The sequence below is a fragment of the Strix aluco genome, chromosome 5 (genome assembly GCF_031877795.1).
Source record: "Strix aluco isolate bStrAlu1 chromosome 5, bStrAlu1.hap1, whole genome shotgun sequence".
NCBI classification, from domain to species: Eukaryota; Metazoa; Chordata; class Aves; order Strigiformes; family Strigidae; genus Strix; species Strix aluco.
Genome location: NC_133935.1, coordinates 66137397 through 66154817, shown reverse-complemented (window position 1 = coordinate 66154817; position 17421 = coordinate 66137397). Strand labels below are relative to the sequence as shown.

Genomic DNA, 17421 nt, shown 5'->3' with positions numbered 1-17421 from the left:
TTTGGAACATTTTCCTTTCTTTAGTTTTTGTTTCCATTCCCCATCTACGTCATTTACTTGTTCTTTTCCTCCTGGTCCTATATACTTCAAAGACATATTTTCAAAGAACAATTTCTCTCAGCATAGCTTGTAGCTTGCCCCCCAGCTGTAAAAGCTTTGCTCACATATACCTCCCTTAGGAGAGATAATTTCTTTGCATAGAGCTCCTTTAGGCAACATCTGTAATCATGCGAACAGGTAGAATGTTCCCATGTGGTGCAGCTCAAGAAGGAAGCATACACATCCTGCAAAGCAAACCCAGGGTAGCACCACAAATATTTATATGCCAGATAAAATCCATATTCTGTAGCTTGGACCACTATAAAAAAACGCTATCCAATATATCTTTCAAGTCAATCAACTGAAGAATTCACATATGGATGGACGGCCTGATTTGAGTTCACCCAAGGGTATGAAAAACCTGGGAATGCAACAAATCAGCTCATCCCTGGGCCATACACACCTTCCCTTCCTAGCACCATCCTGGCCTTTGAACAGGATCTCCCTGGCTTTGTGACCAAGCAGACCTCTCTACTGTCATTCCATTACTGGATACTTCTAATGAAGCACTGGCAGTCAATGCCACTGCAGACCAGAGACCAAACTAGTCTGGTTTATCCTGTACAGAATGATGTAGCTCAGGCTTTCTAAAGATGCTGGCTGTAAGAAGTGCTAAAGGACTTCAGGAATCTGCTCCACCACCCTCGACATGAGCTGTACTGTATGTTTCTTCTCGTTACAATGGAAACAGTACTGTGACCCTTTCTTCCCCTCTATGAGTGCCCTGAAGAGCCAAATGGCCAGTAGCCTATGGTGGAGACTTTCAGATGTGGAACTGATGCAGAGGATGCCAAAGTCAAAACTGTGACCAAGCTTGCTGTTCTTAGGGAGGGTCCCCTGGCATCCCCATCCTCAGGACTTCTCTGACATGCAGTAAGAGGATCTCAGCAGAAAACACAACAGGAAAGGAAGGTAAGAAGAGGGTGTCAGAGTATAAATCATCATAACACTGCCCGTAACAGGTACCATAATTTGCAAAGTCACCATTTCCACAGAAGGGGCAAAAATTTTTTTTTAAGAAATAAAGTTAGATGCAGCTCTATGTTTATGTATGAAAAATAACCAGCCAGAGCTCTCAAAGCAATGCACACCTTCTGCCTCCTCAGTGCAACCAGCACCACTGTTCTTCCTGCAGGTTCAAAAAAACCCCAAACCAGAACAAGCTCTAAGAAACATGCTTTTTGTAAACATAGGTCTAGCTTTGAAGAAAACCGTGGCACGTCCCTTCACTTGTCTGGAAATTTCCAGACACATTTTAAAGAAAATACTAGCTGTATAAACATAGAGATGTAATGTTTCGCAAACTCAGAAATTCCCAGGAACTGTAATTTAATAAGATTCATTTAACTAGTCACAAATTAAACTGATGCAAATCTAAGGAAAACCAGCAAGGACAAACAAGACTGTATTTTGTGTATCCCTGGAAGAATTTTGTTTACTCAACCACTGGCTTACTGACTGACACTGAGAAATCTCCTACTTAAACTAGGCATTTTTATGTCTTGATATTACTTTATGACATTGTGCCTGATCAAATTGAGTGCTGCAGTAACAGGACACTAGAATATTGTCTAGCTGTCCAAAGGAACAGCTATTTTTAAATATACTGTCTTTTGCACATACTGTATTAACTGAATCAAATAAGGTTGAGGCTTGCCTTGAATTTAGCCCTGAAAAAATATTAAGCAGACAAGTATTTAATTCTTACTTTTATGCTTGTTAAATCATTTAATTAAATATAACATTAATTGAACTAAAGATTATTATACAGATTTTTCTCAACTAATACATTTAAATGCATTAAAGCAGGGAGAAAAACAAAACAAGAACACAGGCTGGGCTTATAAACAGATTCATAAAAACAGCATTAAAAAAGTAACACCCTGAGAGCACAGAGCATTTTTTTTTCATGTTTGCTAGCACAAAAGTAACAGCAAAGGTTAAGAGCAGTGGAGGTTGCATATTCCATACAAATCAACGCATTAAAGTAAACAATTTCCATTTAGCAAAGCGACATACCAGTTCACCTAAGACAATTTGCTTAAACAACATCACTGCTATCATAAGGCAAGAGGATGCAGAGCAGGAACAGAGCAGAAGTGCTCAAACTGCTAGCTATGAAGAAACGCACAATGGCCCTGCAGCCAGGCTGTTCCAGCATCAAACCCAGGAGGATCAGCAGCATGAAGGCTTCAAACGGGCTTTTGCAGAAGCCCTGGAGTGAAAGCCCTGTGCAGGGGACCAGGAGCAGCAGGGACCACCACTCCAGCCTTCAGGGCTGAAGGGAGCTGTGGGGCAGCTGAGGTGAGGGGGTAGCACTGCCCTGCCACACCCAAGGAGATCCCCCCAAAGCCCTGCTCCCTGGGTCTGTAGGCTCAGAGTGTGTGTCAAAAATTAATTAGATCTGAAATGAATGGGGCCTCCTAAAATTGTTTTGTTTATTAGCAATTCCACAGTTCCTACAGGCATAGCATTCAGAGGCTTCCCCTGTACCCACAAGCAGACAGCAGCAATATGAGCAAGAAAAGCAGAACAGTGCCCTTATCTGTGCCTGTTCATACTGGTATTGCTCACACTGGTATCATTCACTCGCCTAAAATTAAAAATAAGGGGGGTGAGGAGGCAGATTTCACCGACTCCAACGTTGGCAGTCCTGTGAAAGGGCTCCCTTTGACCAGGAATCAAAGGTTTATGGAGACAAAGCTAATGTAGCATCTGAGAATGACACTAAAAATGATATTCAAACTCCAGAATCAATGCTAGAGTCAATGCTGACAGCTGATTTGCAACAGTTCCCTCTAATTCTGTAATGCATTCCTTTTTCTAAGCAGGGACAATTCCCAATTTTCATTGCCAGCCACAACAAGAAACTTGGTGCCAATATTCTCACTTCTGTGAGAATACAGAATAATACCCCAAATGGGCATCACAACCTGCTTATTCTGTAAAATCCTGTAGGCTGACACACTGACTTGAGAGTGTTACCAGGCGTTCATCTACATCTCAGTCCCACTGTCGATTAGGAGAAGGAAGAAGCCTGTTACAATGTGGGTGATAACCAGGCACTTGTATTCACCAGCCTATAAACCAGGACAGTTTAGGTTGGTAACTTTGACAGAAATTTCTCAGTGAATTTCCTGCCTGCATTCTCCCAAAATTGAGATAACCCCAAGACTTCAAATTCGGCTTTAGTAGGACAAAGAACTGATGTGAAACCCTATTTTATTGCACCCAGCTTTCCTACTAGGTTTCACTAGGCTTGAATAAGCTGCTTTTTGCTTTCTCTTGATCTCCCCAGGATGCAGCAGCACTTGCCAAAAATAACTATGTTTTAATTTTCCTTCATAATTCCCTTGCAGAGGTCTGCACTGTTTTAATGCTGTAGCATCACATATCCTTTTAATCCCTGCCTACACATTTTAACATTTCAAACACATGATTATTTATAAATGAAAAGCCACCAGAGCTTTGGTGAGGTAAAGTGGTTTTAGTGGGGACTGAAACTGGGGAGGGGGGAGAGGGGAGGGTGAGTCATCATTTTCTGGTTTTAATCCTTCACTCCTCTGTTTTGGGCTTTCTTATTAGCAGTAGCGCTTATTCACTTTGAGCAGAGCCAAGACAGCAAACAAGTCCTCTGAATTTGAAAGCCAAACAATTCCAACTCCTAATTCAGCTGTGCACGCCTGCTCCAGGCTGTTCAATCCCTTGAGACCCCTTTTTGTAGCATAGGCTTTTCCCTCCTTTAAGTGCCAACCCATCGATGGCCTTTGGCTGGGGTTTTGTCCATTCCCACCTGCTCCTGCAAGAGGGAGAACAGACTGGGATGGAGTGACGCCATCCTTAAGTTTTGTGCTCTATTCAGGGCTGGGCATTGCCACACCAAATGGAGCAAACAGGTTACAAAAACTGTTTGCACGGACAAAGCAAGGCACTTGAACACCACCACCACTTCAACTAACACACCACTTGGAAACAAGTTGCACTGCATACTGAAGGGGAGACAGCACTTGTTCAGAATCTCCTCTCCTTTTCGGTCATTGCTCAACAGGGCAGCAAAAAATTTGTCCTTCAGCCCAATTATACCACTCTGCTGATGCTGTAACAAAAGGAGAAAGAGCCATGACAGAAATAACAAGGTAACCTGCATCTCTAATGGAAGCAACAGCAGGAGGTAGAAAAATTAACTGCCATCACACACCATTTTTCTTCCCACTTCAAGCATCCTCTCCCTCTCTAAACACTCCTTCTATACCCATCTTCCTGAAAAAAAAAAATCTTCTAAAGACTGACCCTCCCAAGCCCATCTATAACTCATACTGTTTGCACCTCCACTGAGAAACAATCCAATTGGCAGCATGCAGGTTCCAGCTCTAGACTTTTTAGGGACGCTTAAGATTTGAAAAAGCCTTAGCATGGATGCCTCAAGGTTCAGCTGCCATATCCACGTTTCTGTACTAAAATACTTGCCCTCAGTTTCAAAAGTGTGAATACTCTTGCGCTCCAAGTATAATTTAGGACAAGTAAGAATATGCAGAACCTCTGAGAATTAAACTAGCTATTTCAGTAAATTAACTAGGTAGCAACTGTGAAAATGCTGATGCTAGACAGTATTTCAGCTTCCTGGGCTATAAATGGATATAATTTTTACTTACCTGACAGGTGTGCCATGAGAATTAGCTAATATTGACACTTTGATCTTTAAAATGCTTTGCCAAGTATTAATTAAGGAAGGATCATTTTGCATTTAAAATAGCTAGGATTTTGAAGTTGAATTTGTCTCCATCCCTCTCCTAAAATGGTAAAGAATCTACTGTTTATTTTTCTATGTATTCCCCAGGAGACTATTTTGGAGAAATATGAGGAAGAAAGACTGACATGAAGATCTGTTTCAAGGAAGATGAATGGATACCTCTAAATAAAAAGCTGTGTTTTGTTGCAAGAACCTTCTCTCTTGTGGGTCTTGTAGCCACACCTGTAGACTTAGGTTAAATGTTACTCAATGCAGGGGTAAAGGACCCCCCACCCCGCAGTAAACCACGTTTTTATAACTAACCTAGTATTTTTCACAAGGCAGGTCTCAAAGTGAAGTATGAGAAGTTCATAACATGTTGCAGATACTCAAATACTGCATCTAGTGGTAAAATGTGTCCTCGTTTCTCCGTAGAGGGAAACGTGCCAACATATGGGCAAAACTCTATTACGGTTTCATCTGTAGCCAGTGATATAAAGCACGTCCAAAGCTGCACGATGCTTTTGTTAGATGGGTCACCCATGTAAGCTGCTGACAGAGAAAGATGGGAGAGCCAAGGCTTGCCCGCAGAGCCAGTTCTCTCCCAGCCACTCTGCGCTCAATAATAACCACAGGACTTTCACCATGGGCTCTGTTGTTGCAAAGATCTAGCAGCGAAGGGATGACATTTGGCCCTTCCATGTCCCAATGAATATAAACCTAGATTAGAGTGAAATAAAAGATTGTACTTGATAGCATATGGGCAAACAGCAGCATAAGTCTGCAAATAAGCTGCTCTGCACACCCCAGAGAGACCATTATGCAGGGCTTTCCTGTGGTTGCTACTGCTGGTGGTTACAGCCTGACCTGGTGTCACAGGCTACTCGTGCTGGTAGTGCAGAGACGTCATCTCTCCTGGAGCAGCAGTATTTTCCTTACTATCAGCCAGGCAACACCGGGAAGACAGAGTCAAAGGGAAAGAAAAAAAGACAGGACACAGGTACTGGGAGGAATACCAGAAAGCACATGCATGAAGATAGGTGCAAACCCTGTGTAGTCTCCCTGAATGTCCTCTAGGGTCTCAGGGTGACAATAGCAGAAATTCTGTGAGAACATTTTGCAAAGCCCATGTCTTGTTCTCGCCTGCTGTCCAAGACACACAGAAGACACTAAACAAACATTAGCTGGTGTTTTGGTGACTTAAGTCCTATGGATCTAAAGATGAGTCTTAGAGGTGATTCTGGGGACTCAAGTCTGTTTGATTGTCATATCTAGAAAATACTAGAATTAAAGTTCCTTATGGGAATCCTTCACGATAGTCTCTATGACGGGAGACTTTTTCCCCCATTCCCATGCGTCATTTCATGCACAGCATAGACATTACTTAATGAACTAGTGACTCTCCAATATTTATTTTTGTCCTCATTATCCAGTGTGGCTCTATGCTTTATTTACCATGCTATCCAAATGCTGCTGAGAATTACTTATAGCATTCACAATATAGGAGCCAAGTTCTTATAAACAACAATTAATTTTACAATACCCAGCTGGATCCTGAAACTAAGGTGGACATTTTTGGGATGGGCACTCTTTTTGAGCAACTACTTTATAATCCTAGAAGTCTAAAAAGCATCTCCATAGACTTTCCAGAAAGAACCTACCTACCAGCAAGCAAAGTTTAGCGACAGCACATGACATGAGGTTGTCCTCACCCTTCACAAGGGTGTTTGAACCAGGCTATTTACAGTGCCAGCACGCATGTTTTACATAAGAAATACCATTGAGACCAGTGAACAAAACACCCAATGCTACATTAAGAACATGTTCCAGGGATCTCAGATTACAAGATGTGCAGTGAGAACCTAATTTTGGTATCTAAATAGGGCTGGGTGTTCTTCCCCCCCACCCTGTGCACTTTCCTGCCTGTGTTCTACTTGACGGTGCCTCTTCCTGATTCCCTGAGGTACACGCTCCCCCCCTTCTCCTTGCAGTCACTGCCTCAAGATTATTTTGATGTATCATCAGTATAATGCAATACAATTAGCAGCTTATCATCCCCTCCACTCTATTTTACATTTTTCCTAGCCTTTCCCTATTTTTTTAAGGGGAAAAAACCCCTTTCCATCCCCATTCCCTCTCTCCTTTTCACCAAGTGAAGAAACACAGCAACCCAACATTTCACTGGATTCCTCCAGCATCCCAACTTTGACTTTCAGCTCCACGAAAGATCAGTCCAGAATTCTGTTGGAAGAGAATGAGGAAGAGGAAGTTTCTGCAAGTTTATTCCACTTTCTGGCTTTATGGGTATCCAAAGACAAAATCCTACCAGCTTTCCTACCAAACCATTATAATGTATTCAAACCCTAGTTTAAGATTTAATTTTAAATTTTGACTGAAACAAAAAATTTTATTAAATATCTCAGGATGCAATACAAATCAAAATTGCAGGAGGAGGTGCTGGATTTCATAGCTTCAGAGCTCTACCTCCAGGTTGTGAGTAACTGCAGGCAAAGCCACTGCTCCTCTTGCTTCCTGTTAAGTGCTTTGTTCCCTCTCTTGGGCTCTACTGACTTTTTATATGAGAATGTCTTCATAGCCACTTCTGTGATACAAAACCAAAAGTAGATATGAAAAGGTATTTTCTTCTCTCCACATAAACTTGTTAATTTGGCGTTACTACAAAAATACCAGTCAATGTGAGCCAATTAATTTTTAAAAAATTATTCAAGTTTAGAAGGATAAATCTACAATTTTAATGTCAGATATCCGCAAGAGACAGATCAAGAAGAAGGTTTCCATTTAGGAGCTCAGTCTACACATGCACAAAATTAAAATATCAGAAAAATAACATCTATTGGAGACCAAATTTATTTTTACATCAAGGACAAAGTGCTAGTATCCATCTCCACAAGGATGTGTTTACTCCTCTGCCAGTTTCATGAGCAGCTAATAATCATGTTGTCAATAGTTTATTACTCAACTTCCTGAAATACAGCTGTACTTCATGTCTTTTATTTGTTTTCACATGCATACGTATATGAAGTGACATTTTAACTGGGCAGATATCTTTTACCCATACTCAACCCATACTCACAGGGCACTCTCCTGCTAAATAGGCACTTAAAAAACTACAAACAAACAAACCCCAAATATTCTGCTTATTTCACAAAAAATGGGAACTGAAGATAACAGTACCTCTTCCCAAGTTTCCCAGGAGAAACAGTTGAAGATCCAGTTGGTGAGAATAATGCGAAAGTAACTCAAGAAAAACTTTTACACGTACAAACTTGTCACAAACATGGAATTGTTCAAGAAGTGCCACTGGCCTGAACAAGGTCACTCAAGATGTACTTTTAGGACCCTGGAGTAACTAAAGTGACTGGTCCCAGTAAATGCCTTCAAACTTTGTTTTGTTTTGTTCAATACAAACTGGAAGGTTTTAAGGATTTGATTTTGTATCTTATAAGCCTATATAGGTTTCAAACTGGGCCAGATACCAGTAATGTAGATACCAGTCAATGCACAGCCTAGTCTGTAAATCTTTAGCTCAGGTACAATGTTGTAAAATCTGAGGATCTTCATTTCAAGCAATTCCGTATCAGTAGATAACTCTATATAAATGTGCTGGGTTTGTGTGTGTGTCAGAGGTTTTTGGTAGTGAAGGAGGGGGCTACAGAGGTGGCCCCCGTCAGAAGCTTCTTGAGGCTCCCCTGGCTCCAAGACAGACCTGCCTCTGGCCAAAGCTGAGCCAATTATCGATGGTGGCTGCATCTGTGTGATATCGTATTTAAGAAAGGGAACCTGGGAGGAGGAGTTGGAGGTGTGAGGGAGGCATTTATGCAAACACCAAGATCAGTGGAAGAAAGGAGGAGGCAGGGGGGGCGGTGTGGTGTTTGTCAGAGCAGAGACTCCCCTGCAGCCTCTGGAGGTCCACAGTGGAGCAGATGCCCACCTGCAGCCCGTGGAGGACCCCACACTGGAGCAGGTGACTGCGTCCAAAGAAGGCTGGGACTCTGTGTAAGTCCCCACTGTTGTAGTTAGGCACCTGGAGAACTGCAACATGCATCAGGGACCCTGGAGCAGCTCGGGAAGAGGTGCAGCCCGTGAGAAGGACTCATGTTGGACAAAGTTGATGGAGGACTGCCTCCTGTGAGAGCAATCCCATGCTGGAGTAGGGGAAAAATGTGAGGAGTCCTCTCCCTGAGGAGGTAGGAGTGATGGGACTGACTGTACCCCCCATTCCCCATCCCTCCATCCACTGATGGGGGAGAAGGTAGAAAAACCAAGAGCAAAGCTGAGCCTGGAAAGAAGGAAGGGGTGGGGGGAGGTTTTTCTAAGATGTGGTTATACTTCTCACTGTTAAGTGTTGGTGGTGGTGGTGTTTGAATTAAACTGATGTTCTTTTTCTTCCCCTAAGGAGTCTGCCTTTTGCCCATGACCATAATGGGTGAATCATCCCTCCCTGTCCTTATCTCGATTCCAGAGCCTTTTCCTTTATTTTCTCCTTCCCATTCCTGAGGGGGAAGGAGTGAGTAAGTGGCTGCGTGGTGCTCAGTTGCCCACTGTGCTTAAACCATGAAAATAAACCAGACAGCATTTTGCAATGTTCCTGTAGTATCTCACTGTTTCAGTACTATTGGTCAGTTAGCAATTTTAGAAGACAAGTTTATAAAAGCCCAAATGCTAAAATTAAAACCGTCCCAGCTTGTTAGACATTTAAACAGGATCACCATCCTATTTGACATCTAAGTCATGAATTCTGTACTTTATCCAGCATTTGGAAAGGCTTAGTTGACCGCTTCCAAACTCATCAGGCAGGCTCTGGGAAATGGAAGGTGAGATCGTGGGAAAAATGTAAAATGAAAAAATACTGGAATGAATCCATGGCAGCTAGAAGTTCATGACGATCACTACCCTGCACACCAGAGCCACTCAAAGCCTCCTGGGGTATGATTTGCAGAGATATGGCTGTGCTTCACACACAAATATGTACGTACATATACACATGTGCATGCACACAGTTAGGAAGTTCACATTATTATGAAATACAGCTAGGGAAAGCAATTACTTTAAGAAAAATAATGGAGTATTCACCAGCAAAGTAAGTTTCAAAAGGGTCTAGAAAATGAACCAAAGCTCTTATTGTTAGATAACTATTGACTCCAGGTTTGAAAAAGTGACCTCAAGTGAGCAATGATGCACTTAGCTCGGAACTTGCAGCTGCTGTATTTCACTCTAAATTGAATTGCCAATCCACAGTGCAATCTTCTTCTACTATAAACTCACATCTTTGAGGCAGGTATACAGAAAAATTCTATATACTGGCTGCATTATTCCAAGTTAGACTAAATTCCTCTGGAAATGGAAAACATGTCCACATTACAGAATTTAAGGATCCCCATGGGTATTTATAGAGGGGTAGTGTTGTGGGTTTTTTTTCTTTTAAGGGCACTTAGTGACAACTTCATGTTGACATTTTTCCTGTGAACAGTTCATAAGCATGCAAATAACTAACAGCACGTGGCCCCATTAAAAGCATTTAGGTACATAGAGCCCACAGACTCATACGGAAAACCACGTAATAGACATTTTATACCTCACACGCATACGCACAATTATCAGATCCAGCATTCTTGCCATACTAAAAGTTGTCTTTTTGGCAAATTAGGCTGTCAATTTAGCATGATTTATAATATCACCAGTGTCAATAGTCTGCAAACATAAATAACTGACATGTGCTGTGAAATACTTACATTCACTTTTCCACTAAGTCTTCTTCACTACAATCAAGTTATTTTCCAGGACAGTGTTTAATCTTCTTACTAAATAAAAGAAAGCAGCAATTAAAAATATATTCATATGCATTAAGCTATGCTCAATCACCTTAAATTTATGAACTTTGAAATATTGATTTAAGATCATCTACAGTGTTCCATAAACTTTTAATTTGTTTATATATAGTCAATTTTGTCACATTTTAAACACAACTTTAGCACACCATAACTTTCAATCCTGAGGCTAAATGGGGCAATGTTCTCTATTTCAATAGCTGCTCAGATAATAAATCAGATGGACAGCTGCTCACAGATGTACAACTAACTACTGAAGAACTGAGAGCTCAACTGATATATCACCAGAAAGAATGCCTAGCATTACAGATGGGGTATTGTATGATTTGGCACTCCTCTAGCTAGAGCTTGAACACACTCTTATCAATGGCAGCACTCAGCACCTCCCACAATCAAACATTTAAGAATGGAAGAGAAACAGTGTCTGTCTCTCTAGGGAAGGATAAAATACCATCTGATATTCTTTAACATCACTGTATATGCCAAAAAGTGATAAAAAAGGGTTCATGTAGATTGTTCAACACGAAGGTAAAGATGACAATTGTCTCTGAAAAACTATCCCAGTCAATAGATGTAGTAAGTGCTGAATGCCCCAACCTGTTTCTTACACACAGTTATTTCTGTTACTTTTTAGCAAGGCATGCAATGCCCAATCAAACAGTTTGCAGTAAATGCCAACGCACGCACTAAAAGATCACTGCACGGCAGTTCCAGGGGAGAGAGACTCGAACACCTGGCAAAATCCACCACCTTTTCTCCAAAGACATCTCATCTCTGCTGAACCTGACTTTGAAACTTGTGCAACACTGGCTCCCCAGGGAGGGAAGACAAACATCAACAGGGCTTTTATTTTCCTTTCGCTTTCCTAGAGGCTGCCCAGTACTAAACCAAGCTTATTTTGTTAATGTTTGATGGGATTTAATTTCTTGTTTGCATTCCCCATATCTAGTTGCTGTGGTAACACATTCTTTAAAACTATGTACATTCATCTCTGCCCAGGGAAAAGCTGTTTGAGGGAACCTGCACCCTCACTGGGTGGAGGATGAACATGGATACCCAGCAAAATCGTGACATAAGGGACATGGGACAAGAGCTGGGTGAGATATTTAGACCACAGCTGCATGATACTGCCTAACTGGAGAATGTAGGTTTGGATTGGGACTGAGGGAAGTCGTAGGAGGGGAGTGTAAGTAAAGCAGCCAACCCAAGAGACAGACAAAAATTTTAGACTTTAGGACCAAGGGAAAAGGCATATTTCTTTCTTTGTTACTGACAAAGTTGGAAAAACAATTCTGGTGCAACTTAACTATATAAAGGAAAAGGAAACACAGAAGTAAAAGGAAGTGCAAAGGGATGTGAAAGATTATGATACTGTCAACAGTCAAGAAGGAAGGAGGTGGAGGTAGTCAGCAAGGAAACAAGACTTCATCCCGCTGAGTTCCCTTTATACGTCCATGTTGCCTGTCTCCATTAGAGTATTTTTGCAAGCATTGCTGAACAGTGATTTAGGCATGTCTTGCACAGTTGGTTCACATCTTAACTTTGCAGATGCAACAACTGTCCCCTGCTAATAACATCAGAAATTTATTTATTTGGAAAACAGGTTCAACTATAACCCAGGAACTGGCAGAATCATTGGACTACTTATGTGTCAGTTCTCACATGGGTACACCAGCAATTTTAGTCTGTTGTTAGTAATCAGCTGTGCCAGAGAATGATGCTACCAAACTGTACTCAATTTTCTGTGTTATAAAATAGGAAGCCTTTTTCATAAGAGGCTTGGGACATGAGCCAGAAATCTCGCTCACTGTCTTCCTATTTATTCAGACTGAGTCATCAGATTTTCCACGTTTCTCCACTCAAAAGGCACGCTGCTTTGGCTAGGTTTAGATGGACACAGGTGGTACCATCTGCTGCAAGGGTTCCTGGTTTTGTTTGGTTTTGTTTTTTCCTTTTACCTCCTGCTCGTAGCACAACAGCTCTTTTTCAGTATCTTACTCTGGAACATCACAAGGAACTGGTCTTTCATGGGCCAGTCAAAATGGACTGCTTGAACTGAAGGAACTAAAATACACATTGCTATCAAGGGTCCTCTGGCAACTGGAGGCTCTTGCAGACTGACCTGAAAAGTACTTAGATGACACAGCGGAGTTGTTCTTTAAAGCTGGCAGAAACCATGAGCACAAACAGAGCAACTGGGTAGGGGGATGCTCACACAAGCTAACTTCAGTCTAACAAGGTTGATCTTCCTGTTTCTCCTCTCTCCACTGGCTTGACAGAGAGGGTCCTGCTGTGGATCACCTTCTGGAGGAGAAATCAATCTTCCCTGAGCTGCTTTTCAGAGGAGACTCCCTCTCCTCTCCATAACTCACAGAAGACAGCAGGGAGATTACTGCCATTAGGCTACATTTAGCTCTTATGCTGTCCCACCCCAATCTGAATGCACTTAACTGCTCCCACCTTTCATATGACACAATTTCTGCCTTTCAAATCAAAATACTCCTTTAGGATGAAAGGACGAAGACCACCATGGATGTGTCATGCAGTTAAGACCATCAGGACAGGTCAATAATCCAGCAGAGACAGGACAACTGTAAACAACCTCCCCATCCTGCAAGCACCCTCTCCCTCATCAGGCAGCTGCAGTTTGTATTTAGGGTGAATATCTCAGATACCATCATTTCAAAAAGAAGATAAACTCAGGCTGATAGGTTGTGTTCAAGTGAAAAATTTTCCAAGTGGATAACGTGCTGCCCCAGCACCGCAGCTGCTGGGGGGATAGGGGCTTCCAAAAGCTGCAAGGAACAACGCATAGCACTCGTCCTGCGGTGCCTAAAGCCGATGCTGCCATAAGTAGAGTAAAAACATACTGAGTGCTTTTTTTTGTTTGTTTGTTTCTAGAGCTAAAAACAGATCATAAACCACATTTCTTTGAGGGAGGCCTTTGTTTGTTTGTTAGAAAGGGCAGGCACTGGGTCAGGGATAGAAGGCTGTACTATCCGGTTCCCAGGCACAGACCTTATTCCCCTGAGCCTTCAGCTATATGTAATGTATGGGGCAGATACTTTTCATATAGGCTTTTATATGCCCATGGAACTTTTGTCAGGCTGTTGAGCTAAAAAGCACAGTGCACTTGATAGGACAGAGAGCGTAAGATAACACTACATACTGCTTTTTTGAGCTTAACTTTGAAAACAGATCTTCACATCCCAGTTCTGGGAAGGCTACGTTACAACACTGAGATCATGTCCATATGGAAACAGGATATAGAATTTATTATTAAAAACTTTATGGTGATATCAAATGACAGCTTAAGACTCTAGACATTGCAGTGTATTTACATCTCTAATTAACTCTGTATCACACTACTACACTCCAATATCTGCCCAATGCTGTATCTTCCCTCACCTTCAGCTCTCCAGCTTACGTCACTCTTGGTCATCTCTGTTCTGCTCTCTCCACCTCCTTGACTCAGAGACACCCGCTCCACTTCTAGCACATGAATTACAGAGTGTTATTACTGACTTCCTTTCTGTCTCCTCCACTTGGCTACCTCAGGCTTAGTATCCTTGTTGTCTTGAAACCGCTTGACTTAGCTCTACCTTCGATACACTTAGGTCTGATACTGCTCAAACTTTTTTTTTTTTTTGCTTTGGTTTCCAGTCCACCCCACATCTTTTTAACCTCAATTTTATGCACTATGAAGAGCCCTTGATCAACCCTGTGCAAAAATTAACAGGATATTAAAATAATAATGGAAGTGTTTAATATTGCCCAATATATCTCAAAAGAACAACTGCTTTCACTCAGACCTTTCATTTTGCTCTTCCTGTAGTTTGCGGGGCAAAAAGAAAAAAAAAAAAAAAAGAAAAAAAAAGGGAGAAACGACACATGCTGGAGTTTTCTGTTCTTAAAATCTAGAAGTCTCAGACCAAAATCTGAGTTTTACAGATACACTGTAAGAATGAAGACCAGCATAACCCAAAACTGAAACCCAATAATTTGGGCTCCATTATCCTTTTGGAATGTCCTTCATTTTAGTCTAAGGAGACTAAATACCTTATCTCTTTTTCCAGAGACATTTCTTAACTACAGAATTAAACACACTAACCACAAGGTACTTCTTTCTCTGCTGTCCCTTCTGACCAGCCTAGAAATCCTACCTGCTCTTTCAACAGTATTTCACTGCAAAGATCAAACAGCAAGAATTCTACCCCGTGAACTGTCAACAGGTTGAGATGCAGCATCTCTCAGCGCAAGAATCGAAGCAAGCAAGGATTGGTGAGTAGCACTTTTTCCAGCCTCTTAAGAGCGTAATTTACCAAACCTTACCGTTAATATTGGACAAAATTGTTCCCTGCCTTGTCACTCACATAAGGCAACAGGGCTCCTCTATGACCAGCAAGGTGCTGAGCCAGCACTGAATGCTGGTCCATACTTGTTCAGCTGCCTGGACACTCGGCATAAGGATTTAATCCAATGCAAAGCAACAGAGAAGCAACCCCAATTTCTCAAAAGCTATCTGAGAAACTCTTAAACCTCACTTCCTTGTCTTCCAACACTGTATCTAGCTTAGTAATTTTACAAGGGTAAGGATACCAAGAAATCATATCCATGAGTTTTAAGCCTTCGTAGAAAAAGGTATTCTAGAAAGCTCCTCAGCTGTGATGCAAAAACATGATGCCTGACAGTAAGCTGTAATACAAAGAATTTTACTCTCACACACTTGGGATGGCCAGTGTTACTCATGGTTTTTTTGGTTGCAAATTAACACCATTGTCCTAAACTTATACTATAAACGCCATGCTACACCATAATTTTAACTGTATTAGATACCTGTGAATGCTAAAATAGCAAATAGGAGAGGCAGACTTTTAGCACAGTAATGGTTGTACTTTTTTTTTTTTTGTCATGAAAATGAAACTTTACAAATCAGATGTAAAAATGGACTCCAGGTTGTCTTCAGTTTAAACACACCTGTAGTGACCCTGGCTAGTCAATGTGACAAGCTCAACACCACATGCAATTCAGAGAAGATCAGACTGTTCTACATGTTAGGTGAACCAACACACATTAGAGATATCTCCATATATTTATTTTTTATCTCCAACTTGAGTTCCAGGGAGTTAAGGTGATAAATTCAAAATCATAAACAGTATAGTCTATGCCTATGACTTTTCAAATGCCATTTGGCAAATTGTTTCAAAATGAATCCTGTGAGAAGTAACTTCTCTGACAGTACAGGAGGTTTACACATGTTGGTGTAGGTGTCTCATCAAATCTGGTAATTTCTCTGTATGCAGTACAGTCAAAGGAAGAAGGTAGGTTCTTCCAGAAGGCAATGGAAACTGGGTTTCTTATTCTTACTGTTGGCTAGAGAAGCATCCCAGTTGCTCATGTTAGGAGTCTGATTTGTTAAAGTGAATATCTTCATTTTTTAATCAAATAATATCTTCTTAATTTTGTGCCCTCTGATTAAAAGAAGATTCAGGAATTAGTGAAAAAATCGATGTCTTTACTCTGATATACTCTGCATAGAGACAGTAAAGAACCTCCCTTTAGTAGCTTAGCAGGATCTTTTCAGTCCTTAAAATGACCACATTCAGACTTTCAACAGCTGTCTTATTAGACTTTTCATCAAGCACTTTGCTTTCTCCACATCTGTCAGGACACCAGAGTGGACTTCTCAAAAAGTTGCCACGACAGATCTTTCATTTCGAACTCACACAACTTCGACTAATAAAGGCTGTCTGCAAGCAGGAATCAAATCTCTGACTATTCAGTAAACTCTTACCACTTATATTCTAGCAGAAGGTTAATCATCAAGTAGTTTACAAAACACGTCCTATTTCAAGACCAAAGGTGAACAAGGCCAGAATTGCTGTCCTGAACGCACATTTGTGCATTAATGCGTACACATAGGGAAAGGCTACAGGAGCAACCAATATGCTTTTAGCAAAGTCAGACACCACTCACACTTCCACTTTGATGAGCCTGTGTATTTAATTAGCCCTGTTCAGTTAAAATACATTTATATGTATCTACCTTTGAAGATCACACCATGCTCAAGCTCCCAAACAGATGAGCCTTTATTGTCCAAGGGGCAGACTGTAAAATAAATTCAAACACCCTTTGTGCTTACTGTTACTCTCTTGGCTAGCTTTAAACAGCACTTTTTCAGCATGTGAGGCCGCTGAATTTTTCTCTGAAGCCTCCCCCCTTTCTCTGATAGCAAATGGGGCCAAGGCCAGCCACCGTGACACACTGCTGCCATCCAAGGAGCCTATCTGTGCAACCCAGTGGTCTCCCAGCAATGAAAGATGCTCCCCATGTCACGAGCATCAACTAGTGCAGGTGACAGGAGAGAGACCACCCTTACACAGCAGAACAAAGTTTACTCATAGTTTTCCAGGAATTCAACACAATACTGACACAGACAAATTTTTAAATTATCTAAAATTCAAAATAACCCAAAGCTCACAAGTTCAGTTTTCTCTTCACTTTCTTATTTCTTCAAAGCCCTGAAATGATATTCCTATTTCCCTCTGTTCTCAGTTCTCAGCTAATCTTCTTTTCTTTTTTTTCTCCTTTGGCTTCTAAGGGCCAGGGAGAAGAAGAGGCATCAAGAGAGGTATACTGGAAAATGAAGCAGACGGCCATCTATGTTTGTGCTGACTGTAAAAACCAGTATAAACACAGATCAATTAGACTAGTTTGCATTCACCAGCAGTTTTCAAAGTACTG

At 41.4% G+C, this 17421-nt stretch overlaps 1 protein-coding gene across 2 annotated transcripts in view; it reads right to left on the bottom strand.

The window, feature by feature from the left end:
* The window catches only part of PLXNB2 (plexin B2), a 262361-nt gene that overhangs the window by 108006 nt on the left and 136934 nt on the right, over positions 1 to 17421 (bottom strand). For both annotated transcript variants that reach the window (XM_074827664.1, XM_074827665.1), the window contains exon 4: positions 10582 to 10650. In XM_074827664.1, the coding sequence (XP_074683765.1) occupies positions 10582 to 10583 (2 nt within the window). In that variant the 5' untranslated portion in view covers positions 10584 to 10650. The remainder of the gene's footprint in view (positions 1 to 10581; positions 10651 to 17421) is intronic.